This window comes from Aureococcus anophagefferens (genome assembly GCF_000186865.1).
Source record: "Aureococcus anophagefferens unplaced genomic scaffold AURANscaffold_4, whole genome shotgun sequence".
Lineage (NCBI taxonomy): Eukaryota > Pelagophyceae > Pelagomonadales > Pelagomonadaceae > Aureococcus > Aureococcus anophagefferens.
Window position 1 is genome coordinate 1,955,181 of NW_008705564.1, and position 19,925 is coordinate 1,975,105.

At 70.6% G+C, this 19,925-nt stretch overlaps 5 protein-coding genes across 5 annotated transcripts; 2 read left to right on the top strand and 3 right to left on the bottom strand.

Moving 5' to 3' along the window:
• Window positions 1-388: 388 nt before the first annotated feature.
• Window positions 389-2,171, top strand: AURANDRAFT_62243 (hypothetical protein; the record flags this gene model as incomplete). Its single annotated transcript, XM_009036106.1, has 2 exons — window positions 389-1,084; window positions 1,320-2,171. 2 exons carry the CDS (start codon window positions 389-391, stop codon window positions 2,169-2,171), a joined length of 1,548 nt encoding a protein of 515 aa, XP_009034354.1.
• Window positions 2,172-7,374: 5,203 nt separating this feature from the next.
• On the bottom strand, window positions 7,375-8,355 carry AURANDRAFT_22488 (hypothetical protein; the record flags this gene model as incomplete). Its single annotated transcript, XM_009036313.1, has 1 exon — window positions 7,375-8,355. The coding sequence occupies one exon, from the start codon at window positions 8,353-8,355 to the stop codon at window positions 7,375-7,377; it is 981 nt and encodes a 326-aa protein (XP_009034561.1).
• A 2,664-nt stretch (window positions 8,356-11,019) lies between these two features.
• AURANDRAFT_21998 (hypothetical protein) lies at window positions 11,020-11,702 on the bottom strand (the record flags this gene model as incomplete). The annotated part of the gene is made up of 3 exons (XM_009036312.1): window positions 11,020-11,268; window positions 11,336-11,609; window positions 11,662-11,702. 3 exons carry the CDS (start codon window positions 11,700-11,702, stop codon window positions 11,020-11,022), a joined length of 564 nt encoding a protein of 187 aa, XP_009034560.1.
• Window positions 11,703-16,961: 5,259 nt separating this feature from the next.
• Window positions 16,962-18,016, bottom strand: AURANDRAFT_13936 (hypothetical protein; the record flags this gene model as incomplete). The annotated part of the gene is made up of 2 exons (XM_009036311.1): window positions 16,962-17,270; window positions 17,621-18,016. Coding segments are annotated over 2 exons (705 nt in total), but the record flags the coding sequence as incomplete, so codon positions are not given.
• A 757-nt stretch (window positions 18,017-18,773) lies between these two features.
• Window positions 18,774-19,292, top strand: AURANDRAFT_22290 (hypothetical protein; the record flags this gene model as incomplete). The annotated part of the gene is made up of 1 exon (XM_009036107.1): window positions 18,774-19,292. The coding sequence occupies one exon, from the start codon at window positions 18,774-18,776 to the stop codon at window positions 19,290-19,292; it is 519 nt and encodes a 172-aa protein (XP_009034355.1).
• Window positions 19,293-19,925: the final 633 nt, after the last annotated feature.

Below are 19,925 nucleotides of genomic sequence, written 5' to 3' on the forward strand. Positions count from 1 at the left end.
CCGCCGCCTCCGTCCCGAGTGCGCGCACGATCTTCAGGGTGGAGGAGGGGGCCGGTGTGGTTCGCCAGATCCCCGGCTAGGCCTCCGCCCGCGCCTTCCCCGGCGGGATCTTCGGGTGTGCTCCCCCTTCAATAACTTGGTCAACGTCGCCTCCGGGCGGGGCTTCGGGTGCGCACCCCCTTCAATAACTAGTCCAACGTCGCCAACGATCACCGCGTCTGTCACACTCACGGCGCCGTCTTTCACGCACTGCGCGCAAGTTTCAGCCCTTTCATCGCTTGCAAACCGCCCACAACACTCCTTTGCGAGCGCTTCGACTACCAAAGCAACAGTCAGCGCACTAGACGCGACCAATTCCAGCATATCGAACGCCGTCGTCCTGGGTTCGATGGAGGAATCTTCGGCCGTCGAGGTCGCCGCGACGGCCACGAACGTCGCCGTCGCCGTCGTCGCCGTGCCGGCGAACAACGACCACCCGCAGTGCGAGCTGTGCCAGCGGTATGCTGCGTTCGAACTCCTCGTCGTCGCGTTGAGCGTCGCGTATTGGGCGCTCGCGGTCTACGCGCTCCACGCGCCGACGGTCGTCGCGGGCATCTTCCTCGGCACGCTCTTCCCCGGCCTGCTGCTCTCGCTCCACGTGCTGATGTCGTCGTCGAGTCGCGTCCACGTGAACCGGGGGTTGGACGACCTCTCGGAGGCCATGGGCGACAAGTCGTGCGCGCCCGCGGCGATCTCGGCCCACTGGGTCACGTCGCACGTCGCCAACGTCGTCGTCTGGGTTCTGACGACGCTCTTCGCCGTCGCGTGGTCCGTCTACGCCTACGTCGCGGGCCGCGTCCGCTCGCCGATCGGCGTCGCCTTCGTCGCCGCGGCGCTGCTCTTCATCCTCTTCTACCGCCGGGCCGCGCGCGTCGGCCAGCGCTGCAAGCCGACGTCTCGACCCTGCGACGCGACCGTCCAACCCGCGGACGCGGAGGGCGTCAGCATGGTCGCCGTCGCGACCGCGGCGGAGGACGCGCCGGACGTCGCGACCGCGGCGCCGGCGCCGCCGCCGGGCCACGCCCTCCAGAACCGCCGCTTCTTCGTCGGGCCGCGCATCTACAGCCCCTAAGTGCGGGTGCACATAGCAGGCGGGGCGTTTCGCGGTGTCGTTGTCGTCAAGTTGCACTCAGAGAGCACTCGAAGCTCACTCGCCAAATCAGTGCGAAGGCTGCTGTGGCAGCAGGCCCTCGCAAGCAGCGCGACGAGCTGCCGCGGCAAAAAACAACATGGCCTCGCTCGGCTCCTACATCGACATCCTGCAACCGTCGAGCAGCCAGCGCTTCGCGTGCCTCGGCGCGGACCTGCACGCCGAGGCCTGGGAGCCGCCGTCGACGCCGCAGGGCACGCTCTACCACTCGCACGGCGTCTGCGAGAGCAACCACACCGTGACCGTGCAGCGCCTCGCGCGCGCCTGCGTCGACGGGGGCTGGCGCCTCGTGTCGCTGGAGCACGAGGGCCACGGCCTGTCGAGCGGCGCGCGCGCCGTCTGCGCCGACCTGGGGCGCTTGGCGGAGCACCTCGCGGCGTTCGTCGCCAAGGAGCTCGACGCGCGGCCCGCGGGCGAGCCCTGGGCGCTCAGCGGCCACTCCATGGGCGCCGTCGTCGCGCTCTACTCCGCCCACCTCCCCGCGCTCCGCGACCGGCCCGCGCGGCGCGGGCTCGCGCTGCTCGCGCCGGCCGTCGGCGTCGACGCGCGCGCGGTGCCGCCGACGGTCGTCGTCGGCGCGCTGCGGGCCTTTAGCTGGCTCGCGCCGGCGTCGAACTTCGGGATGACGCCGCGCGAGGATCCGCGCGTCTACGCCGTGCCCGCGGACAGCGACCGCAACTACAGCGGCTTCTGGCCGCTGGCGACGTCCCGCGCGCTGCTCGACGCGACGTCCGGCGGCGTCCTCGAGGACCTCGCGTCGGGCGCGCTCGCCGTGCCGGACCGCCTGCTCGTCGTCCACGGCCGCCGGGACACCGTCGTGCCGCTGAAGGCCGTCGCGGCCTTCGTCGAGGCCGCGGGCAAGCCCGTCGGGGAGACGCTCCTCGCCGTGCCCAAGGCGGGCCACGACCTCACCGTGGACCCGTCGACGGGCGGCGACGTCTGCGCGCGCGCCGTCGCCTTCGTCGACACGCCCCCGACCTAACTAGGATCGCGCGGCGGACGACGTCCGGCGGATCGCGCGCCGCTCGAGCGGGCGCACGTAGGTCGCGAGCGCGGCGGCGACGAGGTCGGCGAGCGCGACGCGGTCCGCGCCGCGGCCGACGGCCGCCGGGAGGCTCGCCGCCGGCGCGCCCGCCGGGACGAGCGCGACGCACGGCGCGCGGCCGGCGGCGGCGAGGGCGTAGGCCGCGTCGATGCCAAGCTTCGCGAGCTCGACCATCTCCTCGCCCGAGAAGTACAGCCCCGCGGTCCGCGCGCAGAGCCCGTCGTCGAGCTCGTCCCAGGAGACGACGAGCTGCGGCCGCGCGCCGTCGCGGAAGTGCGGGCAGTTCCGCGTGAGGCCGCCGTCGAGGCACGGTTTGCCGCGGAACGGCCGCGAGAGCCCCGCCGCGAGGAGCCACGGCACCGCCGCCGTCGCCAGTAGCGCTTCCCCCAGGTCCTCGCCGTCGTCGAAGGCGTCGACGAGCCTGGACTCGCCCGCGAGCGGCACGCCGAGAACGCGCTTCGTGACCTCGGTGACGCTCGCAAAGAGCCGACCGGGTCGCGGCGCGCCGTAGTGGCGCGCGCGGCCGCGATAGAAGATCTCCCAGAGCGGCGCGGGGTACGCGAACGGGTAGGCGCGCAGCGTCGTCGCGACGGCCAACGCCCAGCGCAGCGCGGCGTCGAGGTCGTCGTTGAGCGCGAGGAAGGCGACCTGCGCGCCGGCCGACGCGCCGGCGAAGCGCTCGCCGCGGACGCCGAGGTCCCTGAGCGCGAGCGCGAGGCCGCCCGCGAGGCAGACCTTGAAGCCCCCGCCGCTGCACACGAGGTCGACGACGTCCGGCAGCGCGCGCGGCGCGTTCGCGTCCTCGAAAGCTCGACGTCTCTTCGCGGCGTAGGCGTAGACTCGCCGCACGGGCTCCTCGATGGACTCCGGCGGCGCGTCGAGCAGCCCGACGAAGTAGGCGACAGCCTCGGCGTTGTAGCGCCGGAACCACCGCCGCAACGCGCAGCATCGCGCGGCAGCCACATGACTTTTGGGCAGCGATCGGCACTATTTGGGTAGCATCAGAGGCCGGCCGAGCCATCCACGATGCCCCATCAAAGAGCCCAGTGCATCTTGAACAAGTTGATGTGGGAGAGGTTTCGATCGGAGCATGGGATCTCGCTTGGTCTTCAGCGGCGAGGTGACCGACGCCGCGACGGCGGCGCTCGACGCGTTGCTCGACCGCCTGCGCGACGGCGGCCTCGAGCACGAGGGCCTCTTCCGCATCCCCGGCAACGCCGAGGACGTCGCCGACGCGCGGAAGCAGCTCGACGCCGGCGACGACCCCCAGACCCTCGCGGCGGCCCTCGACCTCGACGACGCCGCGGCGCTGACGAAGCTCTGGTTCCGGTCCCACGCCGTCGTCGGCGAGACGACGAACCGCGAGCTGCGGCGCCTCTCCGACGCGCACGGCGACGACGGCGCCGCGTTTTCCGCCGCGGCCGCGGCCGCGCTCGACGCGGCGGACCCAGGCGTCGGCGCGCTCCTGGACTTGTTGCGCTTCCTCCACGACGTCCAGCGGCGCAGCGACGCGAACAAGATGACGGCGAAGAACCTGGCGATCTGCTTCGCGCCGAATTTGTTCCTCCTCGAACACGCCGCCGCGGCGGACCTCCCGCCCGCGATCGCGCTCGCGGAGCGGCTCATCCGCGACTGCCCCGCCGCGGAGCCGTCGACGCCGCCGGCCCTCGCGGAGCGCGTGCCGTCGGCGTCGGACCTCCTCCGCGAGGGCGCGCAGGTCGCGGAGGCACCGATGAGGATAAGCGGCGCGCGGAGTTCCTGCCGCCTCGCCGTCGAGCTCCACTGCGCGTCCGGCGTGCCCGACCTCGGCTGGGTGCTGCCCCAGGACGTCGTCGCCGAGGTCGGCCTCCGCAGCCGCGGCGCGCGGCTCGCGTCCGCGCGCACGGCCGTCTGCGGCGCGTGCGGCGCTTCCCCCGTGTGGACGGGCCGCGCGGGCGCGTGCGTCGTCTTCGAGCTGACGACGCGGTCGCGGCTGGACCTGCGGCAGGTGGCGCTGGAGGTCACCCTGAGCTGCGCGAACCTCGTCTACGACGAGGTCGTCGTCGCCGCCGCGGCGCGCGAAAACGTCGGCGCGCTCGCGGACGGGTTGCCCCGGGAGCTCGCGCTCGCGGCGCCCGCGCGGGACGGGGGCGAGCCGACACCCGCGGGCACGCTCACGCTGAGCGTGCACTGCGACCGCGCGCCCGTGCCCGTCGTCCGGGCCTACGCGCCGCCGGCGGCCGTCGTCGCCTTCGCCGAGGACGAGCCGGCGGCCGCCGCCGCGGAGCCGCCCGTCGCGCTCGCGACGGCCGTGGAGTCGTAACACGTGCCCCGAGGCTCGAGCCGGTCTAGCCGCGTCCACGAGGAGCAAGGGGCTCCCCCTGCCGCGGAGTCGCAACGCACCCGTTAGTCCAGCGCCGCGCTCGCGATGGCGCGGTCGCGGTGCCGGTTGTCCGGGTCGCCGGGCGCGTGGTAGCGGCTCTGCCACCACTGGCGCGGCGCGAGCTGCTTGTACTCCCGCGCGTTCCGGCGGTAGCACGGCTCCTTGCAGACGGAGCCGTAGCCCAGCGTGCAGTTGACGGACTTGGAGATGCCCATGGCGCGCTTGATGTCCATGGCCGGGCCCCAGGGCTCGTGCTTCCAGTTCTCGAAGCGGCGGAGCGCGCGGCGGCACTTGCCGTGGTGCACCCAGGGCGTCCGCGGGTCCCTCACGAGGCCCTGGGGCGCGCAGAGGCCGAAGCGCTCGCAGAAGTTCGCGTAGACGGCGTGCTCGTCGAGCTCCTCCTCGACGAACTTGCGGATCGCGTCCTGGGCGTTGTGGATCTTGCGGTGCCAGTGCTTCTCGCCGCCTCCCAGGGACACGTCGCCCGTGACGTTCGTCTCCGCGACGATGGCCTTGTACTTCTCGGAGTCGCCGAGGTACTTGACGAAGTGGCGCACGTCCGCGTTGAGCTGGGCCGACGTCGCGTTGGCGTCCGTGAGCGTGACGAAGGGCTGGCACTGGAGGCCGATGTAGGGCATGGACTGCACGGACACGAAGACGGGCAGGCCGAAGTAGAGCGCCTCATAGAGCACGCGCGGGTTGCGGTCGCCGCTGCTGTAGTGGATGAGGCCCGAGGCCCGCGTCATGGCCTGCATCATGATCTCGTGGCTGACGCGCGAGTCGTGGAGCCGCACCTTGCCCCGGAGCCGCGGCGACTCCGCCTCGGCGACGATCGCGGTCCAGTCGTCGCCGAGGTCCGGCTGGCGCAGGCCGTAGAACTCGAGGGAAAAGGGGCCCAGAGCCCGCGGGTCCAGCTTCCGCAGGAACTCGAGCTGGCCCTTGGTCGGGCGGTAGGAGCCGATGTAGATCAGCGTCCGGGGCCGCGGCGCCGCGGCCGTCCGCGCGACGTCGTCGTAGAGCGCCTGCTCCTTGGGCGGCAGGAGCACGGGCTTGGGCAGCGCGTCGTCCCGGATGATCTCGATGGGCGTGTGGGACGGGTGCCGCCGGAAGGCCGGCTCGACGGTCCGCTTCTGGTACTCCCAGTCGGGCGTGCGGACGACGGTCCGCGGCCGGTGCACGTCCGGGAGCACGGTCTCCTCGAGCGGCGTGCCCACGGTGTAGAGCAGCGACCGCTCGTAGATGCCGCGGATCTCCGCGTGGGGGTTCAGGATGGGCAGCCACGCGATCCGCGTCGGCGGCTTCGCGGCCGGGTCGACGTACCTGTCGCCGAGGATCCGCTCGCCCTGGCGGTTCAGCACGTAGACGTCGCAGCCCCCCAGGTAGTCGTGGGGCGGCGAGTTGCCCGCCGTGCTCACGAAGGGCGCGCCCGTGGCGCCGCAGTACGTGTTCGTGCAGTGGAACCGCATCCGCTTGTCCTCGCCGCCGCCGAGGACGACGACGAGCGCGGGCGGCCGCCCGCCCTCGTCGCAGGCCGTGCGCCGAAACGTCCCGCAATCCGCGCAGGTGCCGTCGTCGTTGTGCGCGACGACGCGCAGGCCCGTGAGCAGGTGCAGGCACTGCGCCATGCCGTCGCGCCAGTCCGCGCGCGACCCCTCGCAGAGGTTGCTCTTCGACGCCGTCATGGTCTGCACCATGATCAGGATGCTCCGGTTCTGGTCCCGGATCGTCTGGCCGTCCAAGCTCAAACCCACGCGCCGGCAGCTCGCCGACGCCTTCGGGGCGTCGCGGTGGAGCATGGCGCCGCCGTGCATGGAGCGCGCCAGCTCGATCTTCGACTTGCCCACGAGCCGCGCGTAGGGCGTCGCGTAGGGCGCCGGGTCCGCGCCGAGCGACGGCAGCAGCGCGACGGCCGCGGCGGCCACGAGGCCCCACCGCGGCCCCACCATCGCAGTATTTTTTTGGATGCTTGAACGAGCTGCAACCAGGCTGCTCCATGGGTGTAACGCTGGCCTGGGCGCCAGCGGCCCGAGTTGACCTCGCCACCACAGCTAGAGTCTTGGCACCAGCCAGCGGTGTCGTCGCGGCTTGATTTGAGAACGATGCGCGCGACCCTCGTGCTCGCGCTCGCCGCGTCCGCCGCGGCCCTCGTGCCCGCGCCGCGGCCGCTCCGCGCGCCGACGCGCGTCTCCGGCTTCTTCGACGATCTCATGGACAAGCTCGAGGGCGTGGACAAGGAGGACGACTGGAAGGACGAGATGTTCCGCGAGCAGCAGGCCATCCTGAAGAAGCGCCAGGCCTCCGGCGGCTTCATCACCGAGGCGGAGGAGGACGAGATCCGCGCGCGGCGCGACTCGTTCAGCGCCGCCGACGCGGAGCTCAAAAAGGTGCAGGCGACGGGCGACCTCGAGGCGTGGAAGAAGGCCCGCAAGGAGGGCAAGATCAAGACCGCGACGTCGGGCCTGAAGCGCGACGCGTCCTCGAGCCGCCTCGGGTCCGCGGGCCTCTTCGCGGAGCGCGCGGACGCGAAGTTGCCGTGGATGGACCGCGGCTTCGTCGAGGAGAAGCCGAAGAAGGCGCCCGTGAAGACGTCGGCCGACGGCATCCCCATCAAGGACAAGGCGTCGTCGCCGGCGCCGGCGGCGCCGCCGAACCCCTTCGCCGCCTTCTTCGAAAAGAAGGAGCCGCCCGCGCCCGAGCCCGAGCCCGAGCCCGAGCCGGAGAGCCCCCTCGACTCGCTCATGAAGATGAACCCCTTCGCGAAGAAGGACTAGGCCATAGTTAAGCTTCGAAGGCCCACAGCTTCACGCGCCGGTCCTTGGACAGGGAGCAGGACGCGAGCGCGTCCCGGGTCGGGTGCGGGTCCACGGCGAGGACCGCCGCGTCGTGCGCGTTCCGTATCGTGTGCGTCCGCTGCGCGCTCTGCAGGTCCCAGACGTGGACGTGGCCGTCCTCGGACCCGGCGACGACCGCGTGGCCCCGCGTCGGGGCCGTGTGGAACGCGGACGGCCCGCAGTAGCGCGCGGACTCGCGGCCCGTGAAGACCCGCGCGAGGCGGCAGGGGTTCGCGTCGACGCGCCAGAGGCGCACGGTCGAGTCGTGGGTCGACGCGAGCACGTAGTCGCCGTTCGCGGAGTAAGTCGCGTGGCTCATGGGCGCGTGCTTCGCGGAGCTCCCCGCCTGCTCCGCGAAGATCGTCGTGAGGCACTCGCCCGACGCCACGTCCCAGAGGCGCAACAGGCCGTCGTAGGAGCCGGAAGCGAGCACCGTGCCGTCGTAGCCGTTGAAGGACACGGCCGTCACGGGCTCGGAGTGCGCATTGATCGTCTTCACGGCCTTCGCCACTCGGACGTCCCAGACCTTGACCGTCTCGTCGAAGGACCCGGAGGCCAGCAGCGTGTTCGCCGGGTTGAGGCCCACGCAGAAGACGTAGGACTCGTGGCCCTCGAAGGACGACGCGCACGCGCCCGTCGCCGCGTCCCAGAGCCGCACGGTCTTGTCGTCCGACGCCGTGACGACGTAGGACCGGTCGCGGCTCCAGGCGACGTCGTTGATGCCCTCGGCGTGGGCCTCGAGCCGCAGCCGCACCGCCATGCCGCCGGACCCGTCGTCGCCGAAGAGCGCGCCCGTGCCGTCGGCGCTGCAGGCGCAGAGCAGGGACCCGTCGGGCGACCACGCGCAGCAGGACGTCGACCGCTTGAAGCCGCCGTCGAGCGACGCGCTTAGAGCGTAGGCGCCGCCCGGCGCGGCGTCGACGTCCATGCTCGCCGGCGCGGCCGGCAGGCGTGGCTCGAGGACGGCGGTCATAGGGGGCTTTGTGCGATTCGGCTCGGCGGAGCGAGATGGGGCACGCGGCGCCGGCGATCCGGCGGCCGGCCTCGCCAGGCCTCGAGCGCGGGCGGCGACCGCTGGGTCGGAGCCGCCACCTATCGCGCAGGGATCCCAAAAAAAAAATTGAGGCCAGATACGACAACTTCGCGCGGAGACGGGAGCAAAAGACCGGCCACTTACCGCCCCCGCGGACGTCAAGGCGCCTCGGCGAAGACGTCGACGACGCGCGGGTCGCCGCCGACGCCCGCCTGCTCGGGCGCGCCGGCGTCGGCGACTTGCCGCGCCGCGGCGACGCCGTAGACGAGCGGCGCGGGGTCGCGGGTCGCGAACGCGACTCGCGCCGCGAGCAGACTAAAGCCGCCGCCGCCGAGGACGAGCGCGTCCGCGCGCGCCATGAAGAGAAGGTCGTCGTCCGGGTCGCGGTCGCGCCGCGCCGCGACGGTGAAGTTGCGGCCTTCGAGGTAGGCCGCCGCGTCGCGCGCGTAGCGCTCGCTCCGGGCGACGGCGTCCGCCGGCGCGGTCCCGACGCACGGCGCGTGCGTCGTCGAGTAGACGAGCGTGACGCTCCGCGCGTCCTCCGGGAGGCGCGCGACGACGGCCTCGAAGTACGCGCGGCCGTAGACGTAGCGTCCGCCCGTCGAGTCGAAATCTTGCGCGACGTCGCCGAGTCGGAGGTGCCACGCGGCCGCCCCGGGTATTCGCTCCGCGGGCCGCGCCGCTTCGAGCGCGTCGACGGCCGCGAGGAGCGCCGGCAGGTCGCGGCGGCCGGCGTGCGTCCGCGCGTAGGCGCAGGCGAGCGACGCCGGCCAGAAGCACGCGTAGCGCGTCAGCGCCGCTGGTCTAACGCCTTTGTACGTGTCGGCGAGGCGGTAGTGCGCGAACGACGCGTTGTCGCAGGCCCCGCAGAGGCAATCTCGTTTCGTACCGTTGACGATCCGCGTCTTGTAATAGTGGGGGTGCTTGCGTCGCGCCGCGGCGGGGCGCAGGAAAAAAAGCAGGAAAAAAAGGAGGCGGCGCATGTCTTGCTCACTGAGTTACAGCTTGTCACGCAAGAGGCGTTTCGAGCGCATCGCGAGCAGTGAGACGTTCATAACGAGCCGTTAAATGTTGCGTTGTGCACACTTAAAGTGTCGCTTACTCGCCACCAGACCACTTTTTTTTGCCATAAACCAGTCGCATAAACCAGCGATCGTCTTGAGACAGCGGAGGACCAAGATATGGACACGCTCGGTGACGACGTCCTCGCGCAGGTCCTCGATTACTTCCGTAGTGACCCCAAGAACGTAACATATGATTACGAGGGCAAGCAGAGCCCCTGGTGCAAATCGCGGGTCGAGGAGGAGCGTTGTTTTGTAGAAGAGAAGAGCAGGCTCGCGAACGTGCTCGCATTCGCCACGTGCTCGCGGGAGACGCGACGCCTGGGTCTGGGCGACGCCGTCTGGTCCGCGCATCGTCTGACGATGGAGGCGCAGCTCGGTTTCGAGGACCTGCGCGAACGCGCGATCGAGATCGCGCCGCTCCCCGCGACGACGAATTTGCGCGCGAGCGCGCCCGCCGGCGATACGAAGCTCTGCGGCGCCTGCGGGTCGTCGCTTGCCGAGGCCGCCTTCTCGAAGAAGCAGTGGAAGGCGCGGTCGCAGCGCCGTTGCATCGGCTGCGCCGACGCCGAGCGGCCCGTCGACGTGAGCGTCATCGCGGAGGCCCTCGACAGCGGCCTCCAACTCTGGACGGAGGAGGACCTGCACTCGCGCAAGTCGGAGCTGGATTCAGAGACGCGCTCCTATTCGGACCACCAGGTCCCGCCGGCGAGGCTTGTCATCCAGTCGGAGGAGCACGGTTTGCTGGTACAGTGCCGGAGTAGCGGTTTTTATTTAGAGGACGAGTGGCTTCGGGGTGCGGGGGGCCGCATCCTCTCTCGGCCCGAAGGCGCGGTGGTGGTCCAGGATTGTTGGCACAGCAAGGCCGAGAAGGCGCTGGCGCCGGCCAAGCGAAAGATGGTGTGGCGCGAGCGAGACCTGCCGGTGCAATGCTGCGGCCAGAGCTTCGCGAGCCGCGCCGAGCTCGACGCTCACCTGCACACGTGGTCACACGTTCGTTGCCATACGCCGCCCGATCGCCTCCTCCCCGACGAGTACGTCGATCCGCGCGTCCTGGACCCGGAGGCCTACGCGTCGCGGTCGGCGTACGAGGCCTACCGGGAGCTCCGCGTCTTCTACGACCGAGTCCGCGCCAAGCTGCTCTCCTTCCTCGATTTCGCCTCGTGTTCCTCTGCAGACCTGTGTCACATTGCAGATCTCGCGAATTTCGCGGGAGAGGCCGTCCAAGACGCCGAGGATCGCGCGATCATGGACGGACAAAACGACCCGAGCTACGACTGGGACCTCGCGTTGGCGAACTGCACCCCCGAGAAGTGCGCGGAGGTCGCCGTCCGGGAAATCGCGCTCAAGGAATTCCATCGCCAAGGCCTCGTCCGTAGCAACGCACGCGACCTCCTCCTCGGTGGCTGGCCCAAGTGCCAGCCGTGCGCCGGCTCCTGCAGCACGACCGTCTTCCTGGAGTACCTCACCGGGTGCGGCTACTTCCACTACATCTAATTTAGAACGGGCTCCCGCCCTGGTGCCCCGCGGCGCGCTGGCTCGGCGAGAGGCGCGACGGGCTCGACTGGACGAGGTCGTTGAGCTTCGAGAGCGACTTCTGGTGGAGCTTCGTCATGTCGCGTGTGGCCTTGAGGACGTTGTTGATGTTCGTGTCGAGGACCATGCCGGCCATGACGATCTCGTCGAGGATGTAGTGGACGCGGTCGCTGTGGAAGATGAGGTCGAGCTCGCAGACGTTCTCGAAGCACTTGTCGAGCCTGCGGGCGCCGCGTCGGCGCGCGCGCGCGGCGGGGGAGAAGGCGGGCGCGGCGTACGCGCGCTTCGACGAAGACCTGGATGAGGTCGAGGATGCCGAGGTCGCTCTCGAGGTGGGAGACGGCGAAGACGAAGTAGAGCGTCGCGTAGTGGCGGTAGATGAGCTTCGTGTCGGCGCCCCACTGGGGGATCGCGCCCTCGAGGTAGTTGCAGAAGGAGTCGGGCCGGCTGCAGATCTGGTTGTAGATCTTGCGCACGACGAGCTGCTGGATGACCTCGGGCTGCTCCTCGCCCTCGGTGTGCACGGGCTCGTAGAACTTCGCGATGCGGCACCTGTCGACGGGCGCGTGAGCGGGGGCGGTGGTGGGGGACGCGGCGCGACGACGTGCCCATGTTGTTCACGATCACGATCCCCTTGACGACCATGGCGCCCCGGTCGACCGCCGCGAGGCGTCGAGAAACCGTGAGGCGAGGCGTCGCGATGAGCGCTCGACTGTGGAGGTCAATGTCGTCCGGCGACGGCAAGCTTGCAAGTTGAACGCGCTGCCCAGCAGAGCGCATGGTCGGAGGAACAACACGCGCTCGAGCGGCGCCGCGCCTTGCGCCATGACCATGGACGCGTCCCCGAAGACCCCGAAGCGGGGCTCGCGGCGCTGGTCGCTGCTGAGCCTCACGCCGCTGCGGTCGTCGCTGAAGCACGCGCCCATCTCGCCCGTCGAGGAGGCGGCGGCGACGCCGGAGCCCGCGCCCGTCGCGGCGGCGGCGGCGGCGCTCCCGCCCGTCGTCCTCGAGGATTCGGCGTCCGAGGGCGAGGACGACGCGCTCGACTCCTTCGTGCGGGGCCTGCGCACTTCCACGACGTGCTGGGACTCGCCGCGGCCCTCCGGCCCCCGGGGCCCCGTCGCGAGCCTCGCGCCGGAGAGCAAGCGCGTCCTCGCCAACGTCGTCGCCCTCGTCTGGCAGCGGCGCACGCTCGCCGACCTCCACGGCGGCTGCTGCGACGGGCACCTCGCGGCCGCGGAGCGGCTGCTGCCGGACATGGACCTGCCCGGGCTCAACTTCGACCCGCCGCGGCAGCAGTGCGGCGACGGCTGCATCGTCGGCTGCGTCGAGGAGCTGCTCGAGACGGCCCACGGCGTGTCGAAGCGCTTCGAGCTCGCCTGCGTCGCGGCGCTCCACGTCGTGGACCTCGACCCTTCTCGGTTCGAGATGCGCGTCAAGTCCGCCGAGCGCGCGTCGGAGAAGGCCGAGTTCGACTACGGCGCCAAGTCGCCGGGGCCGGGCTGCTCCTGGGTCTTCGACGCGCTGGCGGGGCGCGTGTCCGTCGACGACGAGGGCGCGCTGCTGCGCGTGCTCGCCGCGGTCGCGGCGACGCCGGGCGTCGCCGTCGTCGGGCTCAAGAACCGGTTCCGGTCTCCGACGTTCCTCGGGTACCGCGACGTGCTGGCGCTGCTGCGCTTCGAGCACGGCGCGGGGAGCTTCGTCTGCGAGCTGGGCCTCCACCTGCGGCCGCTCCTCGACTTCGACCGGCGCCACGGCTGCCGGGATTTGTACGCGGCTGTGTGGAAATCAACCACTCGTTTGGGTGGTCCTGACCAAACTTCAGACTTCTCTAGCTCGGTCAAATCGAAGTCGATTCGGCTGATCTTTGGACGAATCGATTGCTCTGGTTGAGTTCTCGAAGCACAGCAGAAAACCTCGCGTCGAAACTGTCGCATGCGCTCACATTGAAGTCTGGTTGAAGATTTGAATTCCACACAGGTACGCGGAGTTCGAGCCGCTGCTCCGCGGCAAGGCGCCGGACGCGGCCGCGGCGACCGTGGGCGCGCTCCGGCGCCTGGGCGCGGACGTCCTCGCCAACGCCATGGCGGAGAACGAGCTCGAGGCCATTGTCGAGTCCGTGCGCGCGGGCGACGACGCCGCGCTCATCGGCGTCGTCGCCGACTTGGCGGAGCTCGGCTCCGACTTCGCGGCGTCGCTGCCGCTTCGGGAGCGGCTGCGGCACCTGGCGCCGGGCGACGCGGCGCTGAACCGGGCCTACGGGGTCGCGTGCCTCGAGGCGGGGGACGTGGACGTCGGCGTCGACGTGCTGAAGCGCGCCGCGGCGGAGATCGCCGACGACGACGCGACGGGCGGCGCCGCGGACACGATCGAGACCTACGGCGTCGTGCTGCTGGAGAAGGGCGAGCTCGAGGTCGCCATCAAGCAGCTGAAGCGCGCCGTCGACCTGCACCGGGCCGCGGGCCGCGCGGGCACGCTCGTCGAGGCGCGGTCGCTCCCAGGGCAGGAAAAGAGAGCGACATGCCCAACTTCTCCTCTCTCGGCTGTTTTCCACTCGTTTCGGCTGATTTTTGGACGAGCGATCATCTCTCGGAACGGTCTCGGAGCACGAATGCTGTTTACGGAACGCGCGCGCGCGGCACACTCACGTTGAAGCGACGTTGAATCACTCGTTTCCTGCCCAGGTCGCTCCACAACGTCGGCGTCGCGCTCCGGCGGAAGAAGGAGCCGCGCCTCGCGAAGCACGCGCTCAAGCGCGCGCTCGCCATCCGCGAGGCGAACCTCTGCGACGCCTGCGACGCCGTCAACAGCTCGCGCTTCAGCCTCGCGAACGTCCTCGACGACCTGGGGAAGCGGGACCGCGCCAAGGCCTTGTACGCCAAAATCCGCGAGGTCCACGCGGGGCTCCGCGACGACTGCGCGCGCACGCTCGAGCGCCTCGGCCAGCGCGCGACGAAGGTGCCCCTGGGGCGCGACTCCCAGAAGGACCGCGAGTCCGTGCCCCTCGGGCGGGGCGGCCACGGCGTCGCGGCGGCCGCGGGCGGCGACCGCGTGTCGCGCGGCGGCCTCCGGGGCAGCCGCCGCGGCGGCTCCGGGTCCTTCGGCGCGCAGCGGTCCGGGTCCGGCGCGGCGCCGCCGAATTCGGCGCGGGGCCAGGGCAGTCCCCAGCGGCCCTTCCGCGGCGCCGTGTCGCCCGACGACATGCGGTCGCTCAAGGTCGTCGCGACGGGCAGAGGACACGGGCTCGAGGTCCTCGACGGCGGCCTGTTGGGCGTCAAGAACGACGAGGCGTTGAAGGACGGCGACGAGTACGCCCCCGGGTCCGTGCTGCTCTACGACGGCCGCTACGTCGGCGTCGTCGAGCGGGTCCTGGGGCGCGGCGCGTTCGGGACCGTGTGCGAATCAACCGCTGGTTTGGGACGTCCCGACCGAACTTTGAAATTCTCTCGCTCGGTCAAATCGAAGGCGATTCGGCTGATTTTTAGAGAGATCGATTTTTCTCATTGAGTTCTCGAAGCACAGCCGAAGCGTTTGTGTCGAACCGTTCGATCACGCGCACATTGAAGTCGGGTTGAAGATTTGACACAGGTTCGGGACCGTGCACCGCTTCGACGACGAGGAGACGGGCGAGTCGCTCGCCATGAAGTCGCTGAGCGGGCGCGACGGCCGCGCCTCCGGCGCGAAGCTGGAGGAGATGCTCTGCCAGGAGGCGGGGTTCTCCTTCGCCGTGGGCACGCACGCGAACCTCGTGTCCATCCGGAAGGTCTTAGTCCCGCTCCCGGGCCTCCGCGAGTCGAACATCCGCTCCGGCAGCCTCATCTTCAGCGACGTCGTCGAGGGCCGGTCCCTGGACACGTGGATGGGCGTCACGACGACGGGCGCGGGCTTCGACGGCCCGCTCTACGACCCCTTCCCGGGCCCGCGGACCTACAACGGCCTCACGCTGCCGCCCAAGGACGTCGACGGGCGCCTCGCGGGGCTCGCCGCGCAGCTCTACCTCGGCATCGAGCACATGCACGCCCGGGGCGTCATGCACCAAGATTTGAAACCTGGGAACTTGATCGTCACGTCGGACTGGTGGCTGAAGATCACGGACTACGGTTTGGCGGGCTACTCGTCGCTCCGCGACAAGGACCCGTGGGTGAACTCGCACCAGAACGCGAAGCTGTTGGAGCGCAAGACGAAGACGCTCTGCGCGACGCTCATGGGCGGCACGCCGGCCTACTGCTCGCCCGAGGCGCTGCGCGCGCTCCACGAGAAGACGAACGCGGCGTGCGCGCGCGCGCCGCGGCTCGCGGCGGCGACGTGCGAGCTCCGCCACTCCGCGGACGCGGACCGCGAGGATTTGGACGACGACGACGAGTGCCGGGGCCGGGGGCCGTCGGGCACGGTGATCACGCCGGCGACGGGCGACCTCTGGGCCGCGGGCGTCGTCATCCTGGAGCTCTTCGCGCGGTGCCCCTTCTCGCGGTCGCGGACGACGGCGCTCGCGGCGCTCGAGGCCTACGGCGACCTCCCGGATGGCGCGGCGGCGCGGGCCTGGGACGCGCCGGCCTGGGCGGGCTGGGCGCGGCGCGAGGGGCTGCCGGGCGAGGCCTGCGAACTCATCGAGAAGAAGCGGCTCGACCTCGGCGACGCGGACTGCGACCTCCGGCGCCACTTCAAGCTCGCGCACCGCGTCAAGCTCGCGGGCCTCCTGCGGTGCCGCGTGCGCTGGCACCCCATGCCCGAGGCGCTGGCGAAGATCTTGGAGGCGACGTTCGCGCCGGCGGTGGCGGACCGGCCGCGCGACGCGGGATGGGTCGTGTCGCAGCTCCGGGACCGCGGCGTCGGCGTCGACGACATCCCGCTGGACGCGCGGCGGGCGCCGCCGCCCCACAGCGACCGCGACATCCGGGGCACGCTGGGCTCCATCGCCGCGGCCTTCGAGCTCCGCGGCGCGGCGACGTTGGCGACGCGCGTCTACTGCGAGTGGCTCGGCGCGTCCGAGGGCGCGCTGCGGCGCGAGGCCGCGGACCGCTTCGCCGCGGCGGCGCGGGACTTGGCGGGCGTGCCGGCCGTGGATTTGAGTCGGGAGGGGCGGCTCCACTGGCGCCGACTGGACAACGCGTCGTTCCTGAAGATCGCCGCGGCGCTCTCCGAGCGCGCGCCGCAGGTGCTCGACGCGCTCTACCTCCGCCGCCAGGATCTGCTCGACTGCAGCCTCGCGCCGCTCGCCGGCCTGAGCTCGCTCGTGACGCTGGATTTGGCGTGGTGCGACCGGCTCCAGGGCACGCTCGAGCCGCTCGGCGGTCTGGGGAATTTGGAGGCGCTGTGCCTCCACTTCTGCGTGGGGCTGCGGGGGCGCCTCGAGCCCCTCGCGAACCTGACGAAGTTGAGGGACCTGGACCTGGGCTGCTGCATGGACCTCGACGGGTCCCTGGACCCCCTCGGCGACCTCGTGAGCCTCCAGCGGCTGAACCTCCGCGCGTGCGCCAAGCTCCGGGGCACGCTCGGGCCGTTGAGCGCGTGCGAGAACCTCAAGTCCCTCGACATCCGCGACACCTTCGTCACGGGCTCCATCGCGCGCCTCTTCCGCCCGCTCCACAACCTCGAGGTCCTCGACCTCAAGGGCACGGCCGTCGAGGACATCGGCGAGTTCAAGCGCGCGCACCCGAACTGCCGCATCACGGGCTTCTCCCTCAGCCGCCGGCGCTACCGCGCGACGGGCGAGTCGACGGCGTGGTAGGTTGTACTAGGGCGCTTGTGTGGTGCCCGTCCCGGCGGCGGCTCGCGGCCGCGCGCGGCCTCCTCGGCGCGGCCGCCCCGCGGCGCGCCTCCCAGTGACGTCGCTCACCCGCCGGCGAGGGCCCCCGGCGCCGCGCCGCGCGCTCCGGACGCCCCAGCCTCTTAGAGCAGCGGCCGCGCGAGTGCGGCGGCGACGACGGCGCCGATGAGCGTGTTGATGAAGTTGATGACCTCGTTGGTGAAGATGCCGCCCTGGAGCGTCGCGCCGAGCCAGGACTCGCAGGTCGTCGCGACGAAGGCCGCGACCGCGGCGACGGGCACCATGGCGGGCGCCACGAGGCCCACGGCCGTCGCGTAGCCCGCGATGACGAGGCTCCCCGCGACGCCCGCGAGCGTGCCCTCGAGGGACACGGCGCCCTCCGTGCCCGGGGGCACGCGCTTCAGGGTCGTCGACAGGTAGCAGGTCTTGCCGTAGGCCTTGCCGATCTCCGACGCGAGCGTGTCGCCTGGGCAAGAAAAGAGTGCGAAATTTCCAACTTTGCGTGGCGACGAACGACGGCGGCGACGTCGTCTTCGGGGCCGTGACCGTCGGCGCCGACGCGTTCGTCGGGCCCGCGGCGACGCTGCTGCCGGGCGCGCACGTGCGCGCCGGCGCCGCCGTCGGGGCCCACGCCGTCGTCGGGCCCACGTGGAGGCTCATGTCTCGGTCGTTTTCCACTCGTTTCGGCTAATTTTTGAACGAGCGATCATCTCTCGGAGCGCTCTCGACGCGTGGATGCTTTTTTTTCCGGAACGCGCGCGCGCGGAACACTCATGTTGAAGCGAACTTGAATCACTCTTTTCCTGCCCCGCGTGTCGCTGAGCTTCGTCGCCAGGGACGCGACGTACGCGACGGCGAGCAGGGGCCGCTGCGCCGGGTAGGCCTGGCCCAACAGCGCGCAGGCCGCGCCCGTCGCCGCCGAGCCCCAGACGTTCTCGGGCCCGCGGCGGCCGCCGCGGCCCTCGCCGATGCCCGCGGCGTCCTTCTCCGCCTGCTTTACCTTCGTCGCCGCGGACCCGGCGACGAGGTAGAGCACGCAGAGGCTGTAGCCCCGCCAGCCGACGAAGGAGCTGAGCAGGATCACGCCGAGCGCCCAGGCGTGCGCGAGGCCCGACGGCGTGAGCGACTTTTGCCGCGTGCCGATGCCGAAGGCCGCGAGGGCCGTGTTGACGGTGATGGCGTTCTCGAAGGGCGTGAGCTGCTGCGTCGTCGTTTTGGTGATTTTGAGAGGCTTGATTCTCGGGTGCGGCGCGATGAGGGCTGTGGTGGCGGCGCAGAGGCTCAGAAGTTGCAGCGCGCGTCGGGCCATTGCGCGTCGACCGATCGTGAGGCGCGCTCTCGAGAAAAAAAAATTAAAAGGGGTTGGGTTGTGGCGCGGGCGCGGCGGATGGGGGTTTGGCAAAAAAAAAAAAAAAGGTACCCGCAAGCGGGCTTCAAAGATTGAGGGTGTCCGAGAGGCGATCACTCAGCTATCATGTCCCGTAGACCAAGGCATCCTCGGATCTACTCTAGTAAAAGGCGAGGGATAGATGTGCTCCAAAGATCGCCCCAGGACTTCGTTCCCCCGGGATTGCACCGGGCTACTGGCGCGGTTCGAACCATCGACCACGTAGGGGCTTCTCCGAACGTTCGGCGAAATTTTGTGCGGGAGCTAGCCCGCAAGTCGGTGAAATACCCGCCCGACGGAGCCTCGCGATGGCTAGATTGCGCGATTGCGGAGCGATTGAGGTGATGGGACATGATCTCGAGTGACGAGACCTGGAAAACATCGACACGCTCGCCGTGCAAACCTGCAGACGGTCGTCGGTCGCTCTCGCACATCGCGGTGCTCGGATTCGCGCGTGACGCGACCGCATCGCTGCGAACCTCTCATCTCGCCGTCGTGCGACGATAAGCTGCGCGCCGCCATGACCGCATCATCTACGACCACCCCGACCGACGACATGTGGATGCGCCGCGCGCTCGAGCTCGCGGAAGACGCCGTCGCCGAGCAGGGCGAGGTGCCCGTCGGGTGCGTGTTCGTGAACGACAACAACGTCGAGATCGCGAGCGCCGCCAATGAAACGAACGAGGCCATGTGCGCCACGCGCCACGCGGAGCTCGTCGCCATCGACGGCGCACTCAAGCATTCAGCCGCGCGCGGCCAGCCGCTCGACTGGACGCGCTGCGCGCTCTACGTGACGTGCGAGCCCTGCATCATGTGCGCGTCCGCGCTCTCGCAGCTCGGCATCGCCAAGTGCTACTTCGGCTGCCGCAACGACAAGTTCGGCGGCTGCGGGTCCATCCTCAGCCTCCACGAGGGCAACTTCGACATCGTTGAGGGCCTGCGCGAGGCCGAGGCCGTGGACCTCTTCCGCCGCTTCTACGACCGCGAGAACAGCCGGACGCTGGGCAGCGACGCCCACGGCGACAAGCGCACGCGACGACGGACGGCGGCCCGCGACAGCGGCGTCGACGGCGCGACGTAACGCCGCTACTACTCGACGGCTCCGCGGACACGATCTCGAAGTGCGCCGCGGCGCGCCGCGTCACTGGCAGCATATAATTTCAGCATCTCGCGGAATTAGAAACGCTAGTGCCCTTGGCACGTGGACCCGGTGGGCGGGCTTTACGGGTGGCGGCCGTTGTCGCCGAGCACAGCGCATGAGAGAGACGATCGTATTGTACAAATTTTGGCGATGCCATGGTGCAAAACCTGTGGCAAGTGGTCCGGGTGGCGCAGCAACACTAGATTCGCGCGGGCGCGACGAGGACTGCGTCGCGTGCTGCTTCAGCGACACGTCCTACGGCGGCGACGACTACTCCATCGACGACTACTCCATCGACGACTACTCCATCGGCGACTACTCCATGGACGACTACTCCATCGACGACTTCTCCAACGACGACTACTCCGACGACGACTACTCCAACGACTACCCCATGGACGACGACGACTCCAAGGACCCGGGTCCGAAGACGCCCTCGCGGCGCCGTCGGGAGAGGGGGTCCGCGCGGCGGCCGGCGGCGGAACGCGCGCGCCGTCGGCCTCGAACTTTCCCGGCGCGGCCCGCGCGGTCTCGTCGCTACTCGGCGTCCCGCGCGGCGGCCGGCGGCAGCCT